Here is a 20386-nt window from a genome sequence, read left to right on the forward strand (position 1 = left end):
TATGGTGCTCTTTTTCAAGCTAGGAAGCTTTTGCTCATTCATTGTAATTATATGGTAAAGAGTGAATACAATTATTCAGAACTTCTTTTGTATTCAAAACTTATGAAGTCATTAGATATGGTGGTAACACTTTAGAATACTGTTCCAAGTAATGTTAGGTAATGGTAACCCAGTAGTGACTCAAGTGTTACTACATCCTTCAGAAAGTGTTTTAAGCATGAACTCCTTATTAATGACTGAAGTTTCAGGTTTTTGTAAGGTTTTGGATAGTAATTCCTTCCAATGGTTTGGTTATACTTGAGCCATTACTAGTGGGTTACCACGATCTTCGATTTAAAATTAATTATACATTATTCGCATTAATTATGAACCTGTAGTACTTCTTACTGGGAGGTATGAAAAAAATAGTAGCCAATAGTGAACTATCACTTTCAACGCGATTACTTACTAATTAGTTGATCAGAGTTTCTTGTTAGTTAATAGTTGTTCTAGAATGTTAATATTGCGTTACTCATTTGTTCTTAATGACGGAACAGTACGCTAAATGGCACGTTACACATTGAATTAAAAGTGAAATTTTGAAGTAGAAACACTGAAATAGTATTGTAAAATGTACTCCAATAATCTTTGTTTGATTTAAGTTTAAAGTTTAATACGCTAAAACATTGTCATGGTACTCTATAGGTAACAAATTTGTCACAACATTTTCATTAACCACTCCTTCTTTCAGAACATATAGCAGTTCAATTCTGGTGGAAATTTTGGCCGTTGTTTAGTCATGACTCATTGCCAAAGCCTACCAAATCTTTCCAACCAAAATTTTTTGGGGGGGATTCAACTCGAGCACTAATATTAATAGCTGGCATGTGGTGTTTGGTTCCTTTTTGTATTTTTTTTTTTCTTTTTTTCATATGCTGCTGGTAACTGGGAATTCCTGCCCGTGTGAAGCTGCACGTATCATGCAGAATGATTCCAACACTCGGCTCTGCTCAGCTCAGAATACTGACTGGAGAATGTGTGTTAAGAGTCAATTCGTGTGTGTGTGTGTGTGGCTGGACTGTATGACATCACCTTCAAGAAGAGTGTGCATGAGTGTTAGCATGCACTCCTCACAACTTGTTAGCTAAAGAGAACATTCCCTGTTAGTTCAAATAATCAAGAAATCAAGAAAGTGTATCCCAATTCGTGTAGGCTATATGCACTATTCTATGATGTTTTGGAGTATAAATGTTCACTGAACATTACAAATAGAAAATGTACACTTTAAATACCAGGATGATGCACTTATTTAACCGAAAAAACAAAGGCTTTGTCTGAAATACTATATTATCTTGAGTAGGTATAAGTAATTACTTCACAACTGCTAAAAAGTATGTTCTTTTATATAGTGTGAATGTGTGTATGAATGTACTACATTTGCCATATTGTCATTACCATGTGACCTACCTCTGTCAGTTGCGTCGCTTTACTGCCATTCACAAATCCTCTCCTGTGGCCTCATGGGATAGTAAAGTGTCCATATCATTCAGAGTTACACTGGAAGAATTAGGACATCCGGGTACTTTTTGCATACTCTTTAATGATTACTGTGTATTTGAACATACTTGTAATTTTGGATGCAGCCGAAGTGTGGAATGTTGGACACTTCATTATGGTTAAGTACATAGCGTACAGTGCGTCATTCGGGATGCAACTAAAATGTCAAAAAATCGTGGCTTATATTATCTTGGAAATGGAAGGTCAAGTTGAGTGCAATGCATTCTGGGATTCAGCATCTTGCGCAGTGCTCCACATTTTTGCAAACGCTATTAAAATAGTTAAAATCGCAAACTGACGTTGTGGTATATTTGTAGCCCTTATATGGAAACTAACATTTTTAAAGAGCACAACGGTTTGAGAATTCACTTTTGAGGTCTGACTGTGCATAATTTATGCTGTAGACCAGAATGTGAAAGTCTTTTTTAATAATGTTAACCACATGAAGTCGTTATTTTACTCATAAATCGAAAACCGCAATTCTAAATGTCCATTAGAAAGTCTAAAGAGGAACCGTGACTGGAACGTGTTCATTCTCTTAAAACTACAGCCTGAACAACTCAGTTTTACAGCAGCTGACATGACTGTGACGTTCATTGCCTCTGCAATTGCGTCAAGACATTGGTGGTGAAATCTGCAATCTTTCTAGTGAAGTTATTAGTAATCTTGCCTTGTACTGCTTAACATGTTATTTTTGAGCATAGATGGGAAATACATGTTTGTAGTTCATGAATACGAAGGTTAGTCTCTTTTTAAAGACATAGCAGATTATTGCTGTAGTAGTGAAAGTACTTTAGTTTGGGAACCAATTCTCACTATTAATTAGTTTGCATATTATTAGCATATTGGTTGTTTATTAGTACTTATAAAGCACATATTTTTGCCTTATTCTGCATGACCATATTCTACATCCCTTAAATACCCAATACCTAAACTTAACAACTACCTGCTAACTATTTATAAGCAGTTTATTGAGGCAAAAGTCGTGGTTAAAGGGATAGTTCACCCAAAAAATTAATTTTTTTTGTCATCACTAACTCACCCTCACGTTGTTCCAAACCTGTATGAGTTTCTTTCTTCTGTTGAACACAAAAGAAGATATTCTAAAGAATGTTGGTGATTAATTAGACAACTGATGGTAGCCATGATGTTTTTTTCTTCCTATTATGGAAGTCAATGGCTATAGCCTACCGTTAACTGTTTGATTACCAACCAATTGCTGTAAAACATTTTTTATTTTATACAATTTTACTAAATAATTTAGACTCTACAATTGCTACACAATCAAAGCCCTGTGTCTAACCAAGTTGTGTTCCAAATTTGAGGATTTAAAGTAGTACTTTACTTTTCATGGTAACGTAATGTCCAATTTCAAAACGGTTTTCACATGATCAATTTTGAGAGCTTAAAGGGTTAGTTCACCCAAAAATGAAAATTCTGTCAGTAATTACTCACCCTCATGTTGTTCCAACCCCGTTCATCTTCAGAACACAATTTAAGATATTTTTGATGAAATCTGAGAGCTGTCTCACTCCTTCATAGGCTTCTATGTAATTTCATTCTGTAGGCCCAGAAAAGTTAGTAAAGACATTGTTAAAATAGTCCAAGTGACTACAGTAGCTCAACGTTAAGTTTATCAAGCCACGAGAATACCCCCCAAAAATAACGACTTTATTCAACTATTAATTTCTTCCTTGTGGGCCTCTGAGTGAGTTCACGAGAGCAACACGACACATGTGCGAGAACTGAGAAGATGCCGCTCACGATCATTTGATGGAAAAGTGTGAAAGGTAAGCCATTCATTTTGCGGCAATGGTAATTAAGGCACTTTTACATTTTCTCTTTGGTTTCTCACGATTCGGACATCTAGATAATGCACACATTAGAACCATTTTAAACACCACATCAAGACCCATCTTCTCAGTTCTCGCGCATGTGTCGTGTTGCTCTCGTGAACTCTCTCAAAGGCCCACACGGAGGAAAATGAATAGCTGAGTAAAGTCGTTATTTTTTGGGGGGTTTTTGCGTACAAAAAGTATTCTCGTGGCTTGATAAGCTTAAGGTTGAGCCGCTGTAGTCACTTGGACTATTTTAACGATGTCTTTACTAACTTTTCTGGACCTGCAGAATGAAATTACCTTGCAGCCTATGAAGGAGTGATCCAGCTCTCAGATTTCAGCAAAAATATCTTAATTTGTGTTCCGAAGATGAACGAAAGTCTTACGGGGTTGGAACAACATGAGGGTGAGTAATTACTGACAGAATTTACATTTTTGGGTGAACTAACCCTTTAAGCTTTCAAACGACACCTAATTTATGGTGATTAGTAAAAAAACGTGATGGGGGCAAAGGCTAAAATGCGTGCGGAAAACAGGTTTTAACATTAAACATTGAAGACCACGTGTGCATGACTGCTTGTTTGGGCAAGCTTGCTTGACAATAATTCCATTCATTGCTCTCCCACACATTGTGCCTGAAGATGTTTCTCATTCACCCTCTCATGTTCAGGGGTACATGCTTTTGTTCACAGTGAAGATTCTTGCTGAGAAGAGCATATGTTGAGCTTTGGATGCTGATGATAATAAACCAGCCTGGAACAGCATGGAAATTTATGCTAGTTCTGAAATATCGTTAACGATGATGGTTTTTAAATACAAAGTTAAATTACTATAATTACCCATTTCAAAACTGAAATGCTGCAAAATAGGCCTACAGCAGCATGCTGTGTCTATATGTTCCGATTACTTTAGTTGAATGCGGCACGTCTATATTTGACTCATTTTCTTTGGACACTTCTGGTACCACCCTGATTTCCTTAAGTACATAATATAAAAATACATTTGAACAATATTTGTTAGTTTCTTAACCAGGCCAGTTTTGGTAAATTTCCTCAGCGTAATTTCCCCCAGTGTATTTGCTTCTGAATATTTTCCGTCTATTGAATGCAGTGTTGTTAGCGTTAGCTAAAGCTTTTTTTTTTTTTTTTTTGTTAATTAAAATAAAGCTGAAATAAAGTCAAATATAAATACCAGTATTAGATGTAAAACTTAAACTAAATAAACATTTCTAAATGTTGCCTTGTCAACTAACTGAAGTAAGTTTACGTTGAAGTACTGAAATAAAACTATTTAAAAAAAAGAACTATTAAAATGACAAAACCCATAATAAAATTAGCCTACTAAAAATAAACTACAGTTAAAATGAAAACCGAATTTAAAGATAAAAGCTAATTCAAAATATTACTAAAAACTATAATAGCACATGATTGCAAAATAAAAATAGCAGAAAACCTTCCTACACTCGTCTTTATTTGAATAAAATGATACATATTATATTGGGGCTATATAGGCTACTTCTCATAAGGGTGTTTCATACACACTTTCTGGATTGTGAATCATTAAAAGGTTAAAGGTGGTCAGCTTTCTCTGTAACCATGAACTTTTAGACATTTCTTTCCTTTAAAGTGCCTCAGGAATTCACCATTTAAACACCTTTTATGAGAACCTGTGACATGAATCAGAAATAGAACTGTTTGAACGTAAGTCACGTGTTAAGAATGATGCAATCCTGGCTTGAAATTACCATCGGCATTCCCCATTTGGTCCACAGATATGAGAGATACGGTGTTACTGTCAGATGACATAAAAATTGGTCATATGCAGTTTGTGGACTTGTACGTTGGCCCTATTGCATTTGAAGGACGTGGTCGTCCAATCGCATTGAGCTTTTTGAAAACGTTCTGCTATAAATAAAACATTAATGCCTTTCACTATGTGTTAAAATAGATTTAGTGATACTATTTTTCCTATAAAGGCTGTGGTCACCCTATCACACGATCAGCTGATTGGTTTACCCATCTCACAGTGACCTACTCTTTCTATCTGAACAGCTGTTAGTTGCGTAGTGCATGTGATAGTTGCCTGGTCACTTATTAATGGCTCTGTTAGAAACCAACTTTTCCATTCTGAGTGGAAATTTGGTGGTGAACTTTATTAGTATGAGCATTTCATTGGTTGCTAACGTCAGTGTAATGTTTAACTTGTTGTGTCTGATGCCAAGGGGCATCATTTGGTTTATTAGCACAGATTTGTGCATTGGGAGATGTTGTGTAATAACGTTTATGAATCTGGGTGTTGTACAGAGTTACAGGAATATGTTTGAGCGGTTCCGTGCTCTTTAGATTCATAAAGATACTGGATAAGCTTGGACAGATATTGCAGACAGACACAGACATATTTGTTAATACTTAGTAGTTGGCGGTCATGCGTTATGTAACTCAACGTTAACTGCAGTACAAGGTGACTAGAGGACCTGAGTTATGTTTAAGCAAATTTGTGAAAAGTGAACATGATTTAATATCTGGGCTAATTTATGTAGAACAAAAAAAAAGCTAAATTAGATAAACATTTTTAGTAATAAATTACATTTCAAATGAATTATAATTAAAAGTTGTAAGTAATAATAGTGATATATACAATTAAATTATAATTAAAATTGATTTCTATATATAATGAGTGATACAACAGTTGTCCTGGACTTATAGCAACACCATCTGGATGTGGCATCCTGGAAAAATGAATGATTTGGGTTGTCAAATTTCCTTTTTACAGGCTTATTTGTCACTTATGATACATTTATTCTGCAGCTAAATGTGTCGAATAGGTCAAGTAATAAAAAATTTTTAGACCTCTGGTATGACTGGAAACTTCAACCCATGTGATTTTAATCATATTTATGGAGGTAATTATGGAAGTATCATCTTTTGTATTCAACAAGAAACTCATACAGGTTTAGAACAACTTCATGGTAAGTAAATGATGACAGAATATTTATTTTTGAGTGAACTATCCCTTTAATTTGTGTTTTGTGACATCTGTGTGTCCTTTAAAAGTATCAAACAACCGCGGTTCACATTTAAAAGAGAACAACACATCAGATTTCATCTCACTACTACGTAGTGCTTTATTTCACAGACAAAAAAGAACATTGTATGGGCATGACAGGCTAATTTTATCGTCTTCCCAAAAATATACAAATTTTTCGTACCCAGAGGACGTCTCTGAGGTGTGAGAAAACACTGTATGTGATAAATAGCGTCTTTGGTGACATAGATACACAAATGCAAACATAAATACATTAACTTAAATATCAGATCTAATAATAGAATTCACAAAAGAGTGTACATGATACTGACCTCTTCCTAATTCAGTGTGCTAACGCCCTTTAAAATACATTCATACAGATCCTGCTCAAATTCAGAACACAAAACTCACAAATCTGAAGTTCAAGTGACAAACATAGAAACATGCTTTAAAGTGCTTCGCATGGTAGTAACAACACAACTGACCTTTAGTATCGACTAAAACATTTAAGTTATACGCTCATGGTCAGGATGACGTTCATACACACTCACACATACGTCTTTAAAAGTCACAGATTCATAACGTTCTTTGTATTCCTTCATCATTAAGACAGTTTGTGCCCAGTGCTCATCTGTGAAAGCTAATGCTTGTGTTATTCTTAATGAACCAAGTAGGGCTTTAAAGGGGGACAAAGGGCATGAAAATATGCGATACACAGGGACAGCACACAAAAGCACGCGCGTACGAAGAACGATCAGGGCCAGATACTGACGCACTTGTTACGTTCCAACCCATGTCACCAAGACGTTCACAACAACTCATCCGACAATAAATAAATAGATAGTTAAATAGTGGAAAAAAAGGAATGTGATCAATATATAAGTCAACATGAGGCTCTCCCTGTGCATGTACACAAAAAGTACAGATTAACCAGGCTCTCAGCAGTTTAAAAGCCTTTTAATGATCAGTCACGAGACATTAATCAGATCGATTACAGCAGAGAGAATGGTGTCGAATATATATAGAGAGCCTTTGAGCAGATTAGCGCCAAAGCACCTGCGATTACTATTACTTCCTATGATCATCATCATTAGAATCAGCCAGGAAAAAGAGAGACTTTTACAGTTATCAACACCAACAAATCCAATTGAAAATCAAGCCTATGTAAAGATAAAAGATCACTGAATAACAGTATAGAGTGAATGCACAGAAAGGTATCAAGTAAATTCAGGTTTTTTTTGGTCGCTTTTCTGGAGTCATTTGAAAGCAAGTTGTCCTATGACATACATCACATAGTGGGAAACCTAATGCTTTCTGAGAGTTTGGCCTGGACACCTTGCAGAAATTGAGTATTTGATGTTTAAGTAGGATTTTTAGGATTACTTCAGCTACTTTAATCCTCAGACATGCACTTTGAAGTCTCACAGCATTCCCTCGACATCCACAGACCCCCAAAAAGCCAGGGAAAGTTTCTAGAAGTTTTAAATCGCTCGGTTTTTACGGCTATTTTTCCTGTGTCTGCTGGGTATTTTTGGTGTGTGTATCCACCCACGTATTCAGACATGATTATTATAACAAAAGGGAATTCTTAAAATACATGACACGGATGGAGAGTGTTTTTGGAAGGCCATGTTCCCGAAAGACTTTGGCACGCTCGCGCCTCATATTTTGGTATAACTACAATCTTTAATTAGAGTTACAGGAATGAGCTTGTGAATTACTTAAATGACGCCAGTCGATGTGTGTTAAGAATATTTTGAGGGCATTTGATGATATTAAAAAGTGTGCAATTTACTAAAAATACTTTTTTGTCCATACAATGCGAGTCAATGGGGTCCAAAACCAACAGTGAATCACTTTGACTTGCATTGCATTTTTCAAAATATCTTATTTTGTGATGCGCAGAATGAAAATATGTTAGGGTTTGGAACGACACGAGGGTGAGTGAATGATGACAATTTTTTTTTCATTATCAAGATGGGAGAAATGGTTTTCAAATAGCACTTCGGCTAGTTTTCTCCTTTGTTATGGAGCTGTAACCTAGGCTATGGCTATTTATGGGTGAGCTTTAGCCATCATTTAAGAATGCTCCGAAAAGTCTTGCTTCTGTTTATGAAATGTGGCAAAGCTCAGCAGGATTCTGTCAGAGTGGAAACTGAGACCTTGGGGATTATAACTCATTCTCGTGACTTTATAAATCACGTGAAGTGTAATATTCCAGGCGCCAGACCTCAAAGTGCATGGAAAAGCAACAATGTGTTAATCCGGATTCAGCGGCAGTTGCTACTGTATTGTTCGTGGGTTCAATCAAGAGACCACTGTGTTTATAAATTCACAATTCGCCATTGTCTAAAACCCAGGATTTAAACCCAAACTTGCAGTAACTATACATGTGAGAAGGTATCAGATGGGGGTCTTAAACAAGGGGGTGTTAAACAAGCTCCGAAGCCATCAGAGAAAGTCTGCTTTCTTCTTAAAAGTGCATTGGAGACACGAGGTGGGAGAGTTCAGAGTCTTTTCGAACACACGGCCCTCAGACTGACAGAAATCCGATCGCACACCTTGTTGAAATCCACATTAAAGGCTCAGCGGGTTTGATCAGTGGTGTAGAAGTTAACAGCCTTTGATGAGTCTGGATGTAATGCGGCATAACCCGGTATAATCTCGTATCTGAGGACTTAACAAGATGACGATATCAAAATAAAGAATCTGTTTTGAGTACCATAAAATGAGAGGCCAGAGTCAAAGTGTTTCAGAGGCACCGAATTCAAAAGTTGCCATCAAGTAACAAGAGGTCCTTTCTGTCCAAAAAGGCACAGTATACACTCCAGAAAACCAAGGCAGAGAGCAGGAAAGAGTACTACAGCAGTACCGCAATAAAATAGACAAACACCAGGACAGAGACTTGTAACACGGTTTTCTTGGTCTTAGTTTTAGCCGGACGTCCCCTAGATTCATCCGTAGCTGTGTGGACTGCGCGGGTTAATGGGGGACTCTTCGCGCCCGCTTTGGCCGGCCAGCTGGTGGAGGCGGTGACTGAGGTTTTGCACCTGGCAGGTACCGAGGACGCATCCGACGCGCATCAGCCGGCCGTGGTGATGGTTGTGTTGGCCTCGCGATTGCACGTTGCGACGGTCTCTCTGCCTAGGGCTTTCACCTGTTTCGCTGGATTCTCCTGCTTTTGGCTGACCAACGTGGAGTGGGTTTCCTGTTGGGTCTGGAGGTGGAGGTCTGGAGAGGATGGCCCTCCACAGAACGGTGCGGTCGATGGAGACGCCATGGTCAGTATTTGGGCGCTCAGTGACATCTGGAGTGATGGGGCCTTCCTCTCTTAACTGATGGAGTCTTGTCATGAAGCCCAACCTGCAATGAGACAGAAGTAGGACTTATAAATATTGCTCTTGAACAGCAATTTACATGTTATTCTATTACACTCTGGAATACTTAATTCTGATTGGTCAATCTGAATTATATTTGACCATATTTGTCAAACACACAATATGCAAAAATTCTATTGTTAGAAATATTATATGATTACATTACATTTTATATAGTGACCACTTAACACTATATAAAGTATAAAAAGTTATATGAATGTTTCAAGTCCATTTTTGATTTTTGTAGATATAGGTATATAGATGCGATTAGGTTTTTGCTTATCATAAAAATACTGCGATTAGGTATTTTTCAAAATAAACGACACTTTTTATTTATTTAGCTAGTGCATGAATATCCGTTGTAAAGGTTTTATGTACAAAACTATTAGAAAAAATTAAATAATAGCACATTTAATAGTGAAATTTTTATTGCACATAAAAGGCTTGATTCAACATTAAGCATCATTTACTGCTGATACTAAATGTGCAGTTTGGTCAACCGTGCAAACATCTACTGCAACCACACTGCTCACATTTACGGCAACCACACAATAAATGCTCACTGTTCAAAAAGGTATGACTCTTTGGGACACAGCGTACGGTAAACACACTTGATTTACTCCGGTTAATGGCTGAAGCCATCTGCCCTCTGTTTGATTATCACACTAGACACTGAAACCTTTGTTTTTTGCACAGGCCACTAATTCAGGTCTTGCTCTTAGAATTAGCAAGCAGCGGTTAGCAGATCATGGCAGGTGCACGTTAAGGCGGTGGCTTTTTTACCCCTCGTGATTCGCAAAGATCCCTGCATTTTTGTACTTTTATTTCCAAATGAAGTGGGAAAGCATAACTGTAAAAGAGCAACCCATTTATACAAAAACCCTAAAGCTGAAATTTGAGAAATGACAGGGTGTATTGTTAGGTTGGACCACACCATCTAATCTCACGCTGTCATACTAAACTTAGTGAAAAAACTTGCTGAGTATCACTGACTTGTGCCAGACATGCGTTTAGCATTTTTGCTCACACATTCTTGAAAGCTTAAAAACCCAATTTTCCAGAAATATCAGTTATTCTTGCAGTTGCTCTTTTTTCCATCCAAAAGTTGAATTATTAGGCCTAAAATATATTAGGCCAGCAGTGTGCAAACTATGCAGCCAGCTGGTTTTTTTCCTTTGCATTGTGGTCAACCAAAATACCACTTCTTTCAAATATAATGATCATCTGCCCAAAGTGTCTCAGATGAATAGTACTTTCACCCCTGTTTTAATGTAATGTAATGCCACTGGTCTAATATGTTCAATTCTTGCGAATTCAGCAACTAAGTCTCCACATCTCAGCAGCTTCACGTGATCAAAATTAAGTGTCTGCCCCCCCGACCAGTAGTTTCTCTTTGAGCTTGATCCAACTATGACTTTTCTTTAGATGCTTAAGCAGAGATAAGCTGCCCGTAGACTTCATCCGTGTGCCCTCTGACCTTCTCAGAGACTTCATTGTCACACATCCATATTTCTCAAATCCTTTAAAATGTCTGCTAGACCACCCTCATGGCTCATCCTATGTGTCATCAGCAAAACTCACTCACTTTGCAAGGAAAGTTGCCAGGATGTTAGAGCAAGTATAGCTGTTGTTTCTAGAAATGTCCTGTTTAACCATCCTATTGTGATCCTTCTGTTATTCTGTGAGTAAACTTGAGAAGGGCAGCCACTTTCCATATAATTGAACAAAGTGCTAATTAAAAATCTCACCTGGCGACATTTAACCAACAGATCACAATGAAATAGGATCTGTGATTCTGGGGTATTTCTACGCTGAGCATAGTGTTCAGCTAGGAAAATTAGCACCTGCCCCTCGAAATTCAACCCATCTTGGGATAAAGGTGGTAATCATGTTTTGCAGAAACTCTGTTTGAAATGCGCTGAAAAGACGAGGCACTCCCAGAAACCAGAGAACCAGTCAGGTTTTTCGTAGAATTAAAGTTAAGGCTCTATCAAATGAGCAATCAACCTGGTTATGTCCTGAAGTAACAGTCTTTGATAGTGGACTTGATAGTGGAGATATGATATTGATTGTGATTTACTACTTGACCCTTTTCTGAGAGAGGCAGGTCAGATGTATCCAGATCAATCCAGTATTATTGTTTGTTCTTGCAGTAAGGTTGGGATTTTTGCACCTCTATGAAACTGGTCATGGCTGTTTGTGAATTGGTCATCAGCTGGTTATATTTAGCTGGACAGAAAAAAGTAATTATAGTACCTGCACTCTTTTATGGGAAAAGTGACTGCGAGTCAAACCAAGTGACCTTCTCTAATTACTATGAGGTGTTTGTTCCATTAAAACCAGCTTTTATCATGGTTATAATGTACATAATGGGAACTTTATGTTCAGAAACAGTAGGATAAAAAGGTTTTTTAGTGTTAAATATTAAACATAATCGTTTTAATTAATATAATATGTTTAACATACATATGAATAATGTTTTATATCATTTTAAATTCCATATAATTTACAATGTTGGGGTTATGGACTGGAAAGGTGTTTAAATATATATATATATGGGCACTTTAAGCATTAAACTGTGGAAAGAAATAGTGAAACTCAAAAAAGTGAAAGTGATTTAAGTCTGTTAATGGTTAGATTATGGCGTTGATAAGGGCTTTTTAAGCCCTTCCTCCTCTTGTGTGTTTGTTTTTATGGTTTCTGATCAGAGTGGAAACATGCCGCTTGAGGATGAGGAGGAAGGAATTCAGGTCTTAGTTACTAATCCACCACGGAATTCTGCCAGACAGATGAGTTTTTCCTTTCGCCTCTAACAATAATGACCAAGCGGCGTGGTGTAAAATGCTAATGTTTGTGTTGTAAACGGAGGACTGCATAACTCAAGTCCAAACATGACCGGCTCAGATTCCCATTGAGTGTGAACCAACTTGTCATAGACAGCATGCTTCCCCTTGAGTGAACTTTAGGACTTGTTTCCTCCAGAGTTAACAATAGGAAATCAATAGCTTAACAGCATTTTACTTAATTGACAGTAGAAGAACATTGCTTTGTCTGATGCCCTACATAACAGACAGTAACATCGACTTCCTTAAATCCTGATTATAGAGGATCAAATGTCCCAAATTTCAGTGAATTATCATACAGAGAGCCAATCCTCTCGACCACAGCGTTGAACCAGACGATGTTCGCTTCAGTCATGGAATGCAGATGATACACTTTTTAAAAATAAAGGTACTTTACTAGCATTGATGTTCCATGAAGAACCTTTGACATACATGGATGGCACCTTTCCATTGCACAAAAGGTTCTTTATAGTCTTAAAAAAATAATTCAGATTATTAAAGTGTTCTTCACACTAAGAAAGAAATGGTATATAACAGATCCCTGAATGTCTTTTGGGGAATCTAAAATGTTTGTTCCATATTGTTGTGAAAACCATAGATATTTATACATAGATTCCACATGCAACCGCTCCAGACACGTCATCGACCGCCATCTTGGAACAGTCAACGTGTCGTCACTCACATTAAAGACACTTACTCTCAACATCGTGCAGATTCTGGTTGTGAACGCTGAGATTTAAATTTCTGAAGAAATAAATAACCTTTCACAGGTGAGAATATTAACTCAATATTACAGGTTTTCACTATTGTACTTTTTAATGTTTTTACTTTTACTATGGTAACTTTTTATTGTCGTGTTAGCTAAGCCCTTCATCTTGCCGTATTGTGTTAGTTTAGCAAAATCATCTGCTGAAGTCTATTGCAGATATAGATATTCAAACATGCATCTAAGTACGGTTGCAGACGCTCAGTCACCTTTGACCGGCTTTGACCGCTCCAATATGGCGGACGGCTAACATATAGAGGCCCATTGAAACAGTCGCTAATGAGGAATATATATATATATATACCAAAAAATACCAAAATCATGTTTAAACCACTACAACGGGCTTCACTAACCACCATTTTCGATTCAGGGACAGCATGTCACAGCATGTTAAACAATAAAATTCCCTGACTGATATTGCAACGGTTGCTGTACGTTCTGTGTACATGGATGGTTATCGAACACAGAGTGAGTGAGTCCATGTGAAGAACGTAGAGTTCTCTGAGATGAATTAAGACAAGAGAGACAAAAAGCTGAGAGGGAGAGATTTTGAAAGGTCAGAGATGAGATAAGGACTTCTTTTGCGATGCTCTTATCAGGCTTTTTGGAGATTTGAAGAACCCGGCCACTTCACTGTATGCAGAAGAGCAGTGTGAACATCCTACTAAACCTCTCAAATGGGTTTGGAATGAAGTGAGGGTTAATAAATGATGACAGATATTTTGATTTTGGGTGAACTGTCTCTTTAAAGTCCGCGTGAACCGGAAGTTGCAAACGACTTTTCTCCAGTGTTGTTCCAGTGAAAAGGAATATTGAACAGAGGGCAGGGTTTTACTCTAGCGCTCCTCCTCTCTATCTCTCACTCATAGCAGACTAACGGTTTGAGGGGAGTGGTTAAGCGTTTCCCAACCCAAGCCGTCAAACCTACATCCTCAGCCATTCCAGACCGGAAGTAACTTTTCAGACTTTGATTAAAGATTACGATGGCAAACAATTTTTTTCTGTGTATTAACTTGCACGGATTCATTTTTCACCATAAGACTAGTAATATGCGCTAACAAAGTAAATAGGGTCAATTTTGATTTCAGTTGGACTTTAAAGGCACCTGACATTATTGCAGAAATACGAAACTGTCTGACACCACAGTATTTATCAGCTGTTTATTGTCGCTTTGTAACTGTAAATCAACTAGTCAGACGCCTGTGACTAAATATCAGTCTAATGTCCTCACCAAATATGGCACAGACCAGCAGAAAAGCATGCGGAATGCATGTGCAACAATTATACTGTAAATATTGTAGGTCAAGGACAAATACAGTCCTTCCCTTGACATTATGGTTAGTCATGTAACAGTATTGGGTACAATAGTGTCACAAGATATTAATGAGCTGCTATGAAGGTAAGAAAAAGTTCTATGAAAAAAAACCCTACCCATTAAATTTTGGCATTCAGGGGGATTACAATTTTCTATTACAGCTTTTCAAAGCCTGAAGTATCAGTTTTAGTTCCTCTGTTCCTCAGGCTGACAAGATGAAGAGAATTGCACCGTTCAGCAAAACGGATGTGAGCACAATATGCAGGTGTCAGCCAGAAGAGGGCACACAGACACTCATACTTTGCAATTCATTCCTTTTGTCTAGCAGTCATCAGCCAGAAATAAAGGCTTGACAAAGCATGTCATTGCTTTAATACATTTAAATTGTGGTTTTCAGGAGTAACTACCCCAATATCCTATTTCAGAGCTTTGCTGCCTATCAAATAAAAAATACAGTATAACTAAAGTACTTGATACCACACCAATCTGTTTAAAAAAAACTACCATTTTGTCAAATTTGTTGAGGAATTATTCTCTATTTCCAGCACCACTCAGTCAGGCTGTATCTTATTCGCCAAACCTTGACTCAGAAATGATACAAACGTTTATCACTGCTCAAAAAAACACATTGTACATTCATTTGTGCCGCTTTTGAAGGCATGGCAGTCACAAAATATTTTATTAATCACATGATGAGCACCAATTGACTAACGACTTTTTTTGTGAGGGTAGGAGCCAAAAACTATATGATGCAATGACTTAAGCTGCTTACATTATTTAAAAGGGCACACTGTATATAGTAAAATTGTCTTATCTGAACCTGTTTAATCTAAGTTTTTACTCTTTGGACGCAAACTGCATGCCTTTTCTAATAAAGGTTCAGAAAAGTTACTGAAAAAGTGTTTATTCCTGGTCACAGGCGGGAAACTAGTCAAAAAGTTCCACAGTAAGATATAGCTTCTTTTTTCAAATCAGGCAATTTTGGGGAAAGGGAAATGAAAATACAATAATAAATGCACATGTAAAAGTACTTGGAAATCGACTTTTCATAATGTAACTTAGTCAGTTCCTTATCCAAAATGAGGATTTGGGCTTCCCCACTGGTCGCAAATTTTTCTGCATAAATTCGATGTGAAGTGAGCATGATTTATATGAGTAATCATAAGTATTATATTTATGCACGTTTAATGCTTCTATGGAGCTTTGACTCAGCCATCATCTTTCAGAGGCACAAACTGGAATTAATTAAACAGCTCTGGTCATGTGACTCTCAAACAGCATTCATATGCGCATTCAAATAGTTACTGTTATGCAAACTTTGTCTACGAGAATGTATATAGCCTAAACTTCTTATCTGTAGGCTATATTTATAAACTACTATCGTAAAGTGTTACTATAAAAGTTTGCTTTACCAAGAAGCAGGCGGCCAGCTATGCTGGTGAATGAATGGTGGGATGCGTGCGTTTATACAGTCACGTCTACCATCCTAACTGACCTTGTTCACTGCAACCAGCCTATCGCGAGTCGCGACAAAACATCCTCTCTTTGTGTAATAAACTCTTTTTTTTTTTTTTACATAATACATCCCTGGTGCCAGCCTACTTCGAAATACTTCGGGGGAAAAAGTTAACAGTGCATTTCAACAGTGTTGTTAAACTTTTTGAAGGAGCAAATATTGAATTTGCGCATTCGACTCGGTTCTTTTGATCAATCAGTTTTAAAGATTCATATAATATTTCAATAAAGCCGTTTCTTGCTGCTGTTCATGCATTTTAATACGGTTCATTATTGTAATTTCATCCTCATCCAGTTCATAAAAACATAAAGTCTTTAATATAATTTACATTTATAATAAATAATACTGAAATGTATACATTTATTGCTTATAAAGGGTTTTGCCGCTTTTAATGAAATGCTAGACTATTTATCAAAACCTACTCAGTTTGTCCAGTAGCCTACGTTGTAAAATTTCTGCGATTCGGAAAGCAAGTAACTTGCATTTTCAGACAGTTTTTGGTTTAAATCAGTGATTTATTGACTCGAGTAGCCTACCGCCGATTGGTGAACAAATCATTTAGACCGGTTTTGTAAACCCGTTCAGCGGATTCATTAAAAAAGATTCGATTCAAAAGAACGATTCATTCAATAGACACCTCAACCGTTTTTTCATCCCTCAGAGAGCTTGGTTAGATTACTTCACCACAAAAAACACACATAGGCAACCTCCCTACTAATAATGAGCATTCACAACAAAAAGTTGGACCGACCAACAACTCTGAGACATTTAAAAGGCGGATTCCTACCTGTTTCTCACCGGTAGTGCCAACAGTTGCGAGGAGAACAGGCTGATGCAATACACAAAAACCGGGAATAGGGCTCTCATCGTGGGCGAATAATGTTCTCACGCCCCCTTGGTCAGGAGGGGGCTTCCAATGCACCTGGTCAGTATTGAATTTCCAGCTACTGAAACTTCCAAGCTGGACCCAAAATGTCCAACTCCAGGGTACTGTGGTGTTCTTAAAAAAAAGAAAAGGAAAATATTAATTGATGCTTACTAGATTTTCTCCCCGCACATATTTATAACTCATTATTGCTAGCAATCTGCTTTGCATCAAATAGCCTACTTCTGGTAGAAATGCCGGCATTTTATACAATTATATGATTAAACAAAACTAGAGTGGTGCAAGTAGTAGCTATATTAGTCCATCAGCTCTAATTAGTTGCCAACTAATTATAACCTACACATTTCCCTTAGTTTCCTTTTTTAAATAGCCTACATTCTAAGTATGTTATACTAGCACATCATGTATATAACCTTTACTGACCTTTATCTCAGGTTAAGATCTAGTGCCACGCGCAAATCTGTCTTGAGAATTTTCCCACGGGTGTGCACGCGCTCGCCAAGATCAAGCTCTCGTGAAGTCTGAGGTTCAGCTGACATTGGCGCGTTTAAATATGGGATGGGCGGGACTACAGTGCGATTTTTCAAAGGTGTGTCGAATACATACTGGATCATACAGCTACTCTGAGTCATTGTTATATATGGACAAACTTGGTTGGTGTCAAATGCGGTTATTTTACGAATAACTTGCTTGATATTGCATTTTAGGGCAGCTCATTAAATGCACGCTTTATAATTTGAATAACAGGCGTTCTTATATCTTTATGAGATAAGCAAAATATAGTTTTTGCATTATTTGGTGACACTGACCTTCCACATTCTGATCAAAAACAAAATGCACCCCTTTAAATGGTAAAAGTAACCCAATTTACAAGATTTTTCCACATAGTTTTACCAATTCACTAACATTCACTAAACCCCTTCTCTTGTGTTTATCTCTAAGCATTGGGGTGAGTGTGCAGAGGGGATAAGGATGCTATAGAGACTTCCCCAGAAATTCAGGAGGACAGGACGCACCCTTGCATAATCAATGTGCGTTTTAGTGATAATTGATTGTATAGACATTCTCTTCTACAATGACACAGAAAGCAATGTGTCACAGAAAGCAAACACTTTGTGCACTTTTTTTGTTGTGAGATTATCTGCAAAGTCATTTTATGTTGTACAAAAAGGCCTAAATATACTATATAAAGAGGTGTTTGAATGGAGAATTGTACACTTGTGAGTATTTCTTTAGTTTGAATGGGCTTAAGTGTCTTCCGCAATTATGACATAAGCTTATCTAATCTGCATTCATTTCACAGCAATATTTTATTATGAATAGTGAAACTGTTTTATATGGTTGTCATGAACTATTATTATTATTATTATTATTTACTTACTCCTTTTTTCTTGTGTCTCTTACGTCATGCTGCAATTTCAATGCCAATTCAGCATGTGACAAACTTTGAACTTCAACCATTTGTGGTATTTTCCCGTTTTCCTTGAAAAATCAAGGTGTCACAAGCTCTTGTATGTTTAATTTAAGCTTCTGAATGATTTTATGAAAATTTGTCAGTGTTTGAGCAAGATTTCATCATGCAGATAAAATCCAGCATGAAATGGGATTTGCGATAGTCTTTTCTTCACTATATATAGTCAGGTATATCCGAGTGAAACGGCTACTCGAACAAGAAAAAATGTAGGACGGGACTTGATTTTGTCCATGGGGAATTGATTGGATGGTTGTGGTTTGCTATTGGTGGATCTCATGTGAGTGACAGGTTGCCCCGCCCTCACGCCAGTAAACACGTCATCAGAGAAGGGAGATGTCATAAAATATAAAAATAATGATGTGCATGGATAAATAATTTATAATAAATACTGTAATATTCCATAACAAAATAAATAATTGTCCATTTTCATTTCATGACTTTATATGAAATTGGATAGTTTACTAATCACATTCCTTCACAGTACCTCAAGGCTCCAGTGCGTGAATATATGTCACTTATTCAGGGCAGTGCTGGACATTTATTAAAGTTCTTTGTTTCTGTTTTAAATAAGTAAATGTGTTCTGCTGCTTTGTATGTTAGTGGAAAACACAATTAAAGTGAATATAAAGTGTATTGAGCCAAGGTGACTGATTAATGCTAATTCTTAGAGATCAGCAAGTTGTACGTGTCTGGGAACAGATCCTGAAAAATCATGTGACATCAGAACTGTGAAGTGGAGCCAAATCACAGACGAGAGCAATTGGTCTCTTCCTCTGATCTCTCATCAGCTGTATGTGCCAATTAGTTTACATGAGTAACCGCAGCCAATGAATCCAGTTCAAACCGCAAGCCGCCTGTTAAACTGGGCTGATTTTCCCAAAACATATGATGACGTGGATATTTTCATTTGCAATAGCTGAGATAAAAAACCCACATTTTAATAATTATGAGTATAAGAAAAAAAATCTTTGGGAAAAATTACATGCTATACATGTCATGTATATATTAAAACACTACAATATAAAATATGTGTTATTTACACGAATTTTTTACAGTCACTAAGAACCGTTTCTCAATTTTAAGGACACTTTTCAAAACTCTTCTCACAGTGAGCACAACTGTAGTCTATGTGGGCTAAACTGTGGATCATTTTCCATTGCTTTGGCAAAACAAAAAAATCTCTCGAATTACATGAATTCTTTTTCTCACTCAGACACAAACAGTGGCAAAACTATGTACCTAAGGGACAATTTGCACGTTTTATACTTTTTCCACAAACTGTTAAACTTAAGTTCAAATCCTAACACAATATAAAACTGAATAAGGTCATGTATGAAGTGTTTTGGTAGTTTTAATGCATTTTAGATGTGAAATGTATTGCTGTGAAGAGATAGATGGATAGATAGATAGATAGATAGATAGATAGATAGATAGATAGATAGATAGATAGATAGATAGATAGATAGATAGATAGATAGATAGATAGATAGATAGATAGATAGATAGATAGATAGATAGATAGATAGATAGATAGATAGATAGATAGATAGATAGATTTAGTATACGGTTGTCTCTTGTATGCTGCCCCCTAGTGAACATTACTATAACTACACTGAATAAATATCAACAATGTCATGATGAGAGATTTCGGTGTTCAAAACAGAAAGTAATAGTATATTTGATCTCCCAGCGGGAAATTCTCATTACGTTCAAAGTGCACGTAAACAACATATCTTAAACATTTCTAACACAAAAACAAACCTCTCCAAAGACGGTCTCTTTACTCTTCTTCCTCCCCAGTATGAAATAGT

The 20386-nt window shown here is 36.9% G+C and overlaps 1 protein-coding gene across 1 annotated transcript; it reads right to left on the reverse strand.

Moving 5' to 3' along the window:
* Positions 1 to 6373: 6373 nt before the first annotated feature.
* Positions 6374 to 18040, reverse strand: adm2a (adrenomedullin 2a). Its single transcript, XM_081362730.1, has 3 exons — positions 17525 to 18040; positions 17003 to 17215; positions 6374 to 9761 (listed from the first exon to the last, which is right to left on the reverse strand). The coding sequence occupies exons 2-3, from the start codon at positions 17080 to 17082 to the stop codon at positions 9353 to 9355; spliced, it is 489 nt and encodes a 162-aa protein (XP_081218856.1). The 5' UTR covers positions 17083 to 17215; positions 17525 to 18040; the 3' UTR covers positions 6374 to 9352.
* Positions 18041 to 20386: the final 2346 nt, after the last annotated feature.

This window comes from Scardinius erythrophthalmus (assembly GCF_964197995.2).
Source record: "Scardinius erythrophthalmus genome assembly, chromosome: 4".
Classification (NCBI taxonomy): domain Eukaryota; kingdom Metazoa; phylum Chordata; class Actinopteri; order Cypriniformes; family Leuciscidae; genus Scardinius; species Scardinius erythrophthalmus.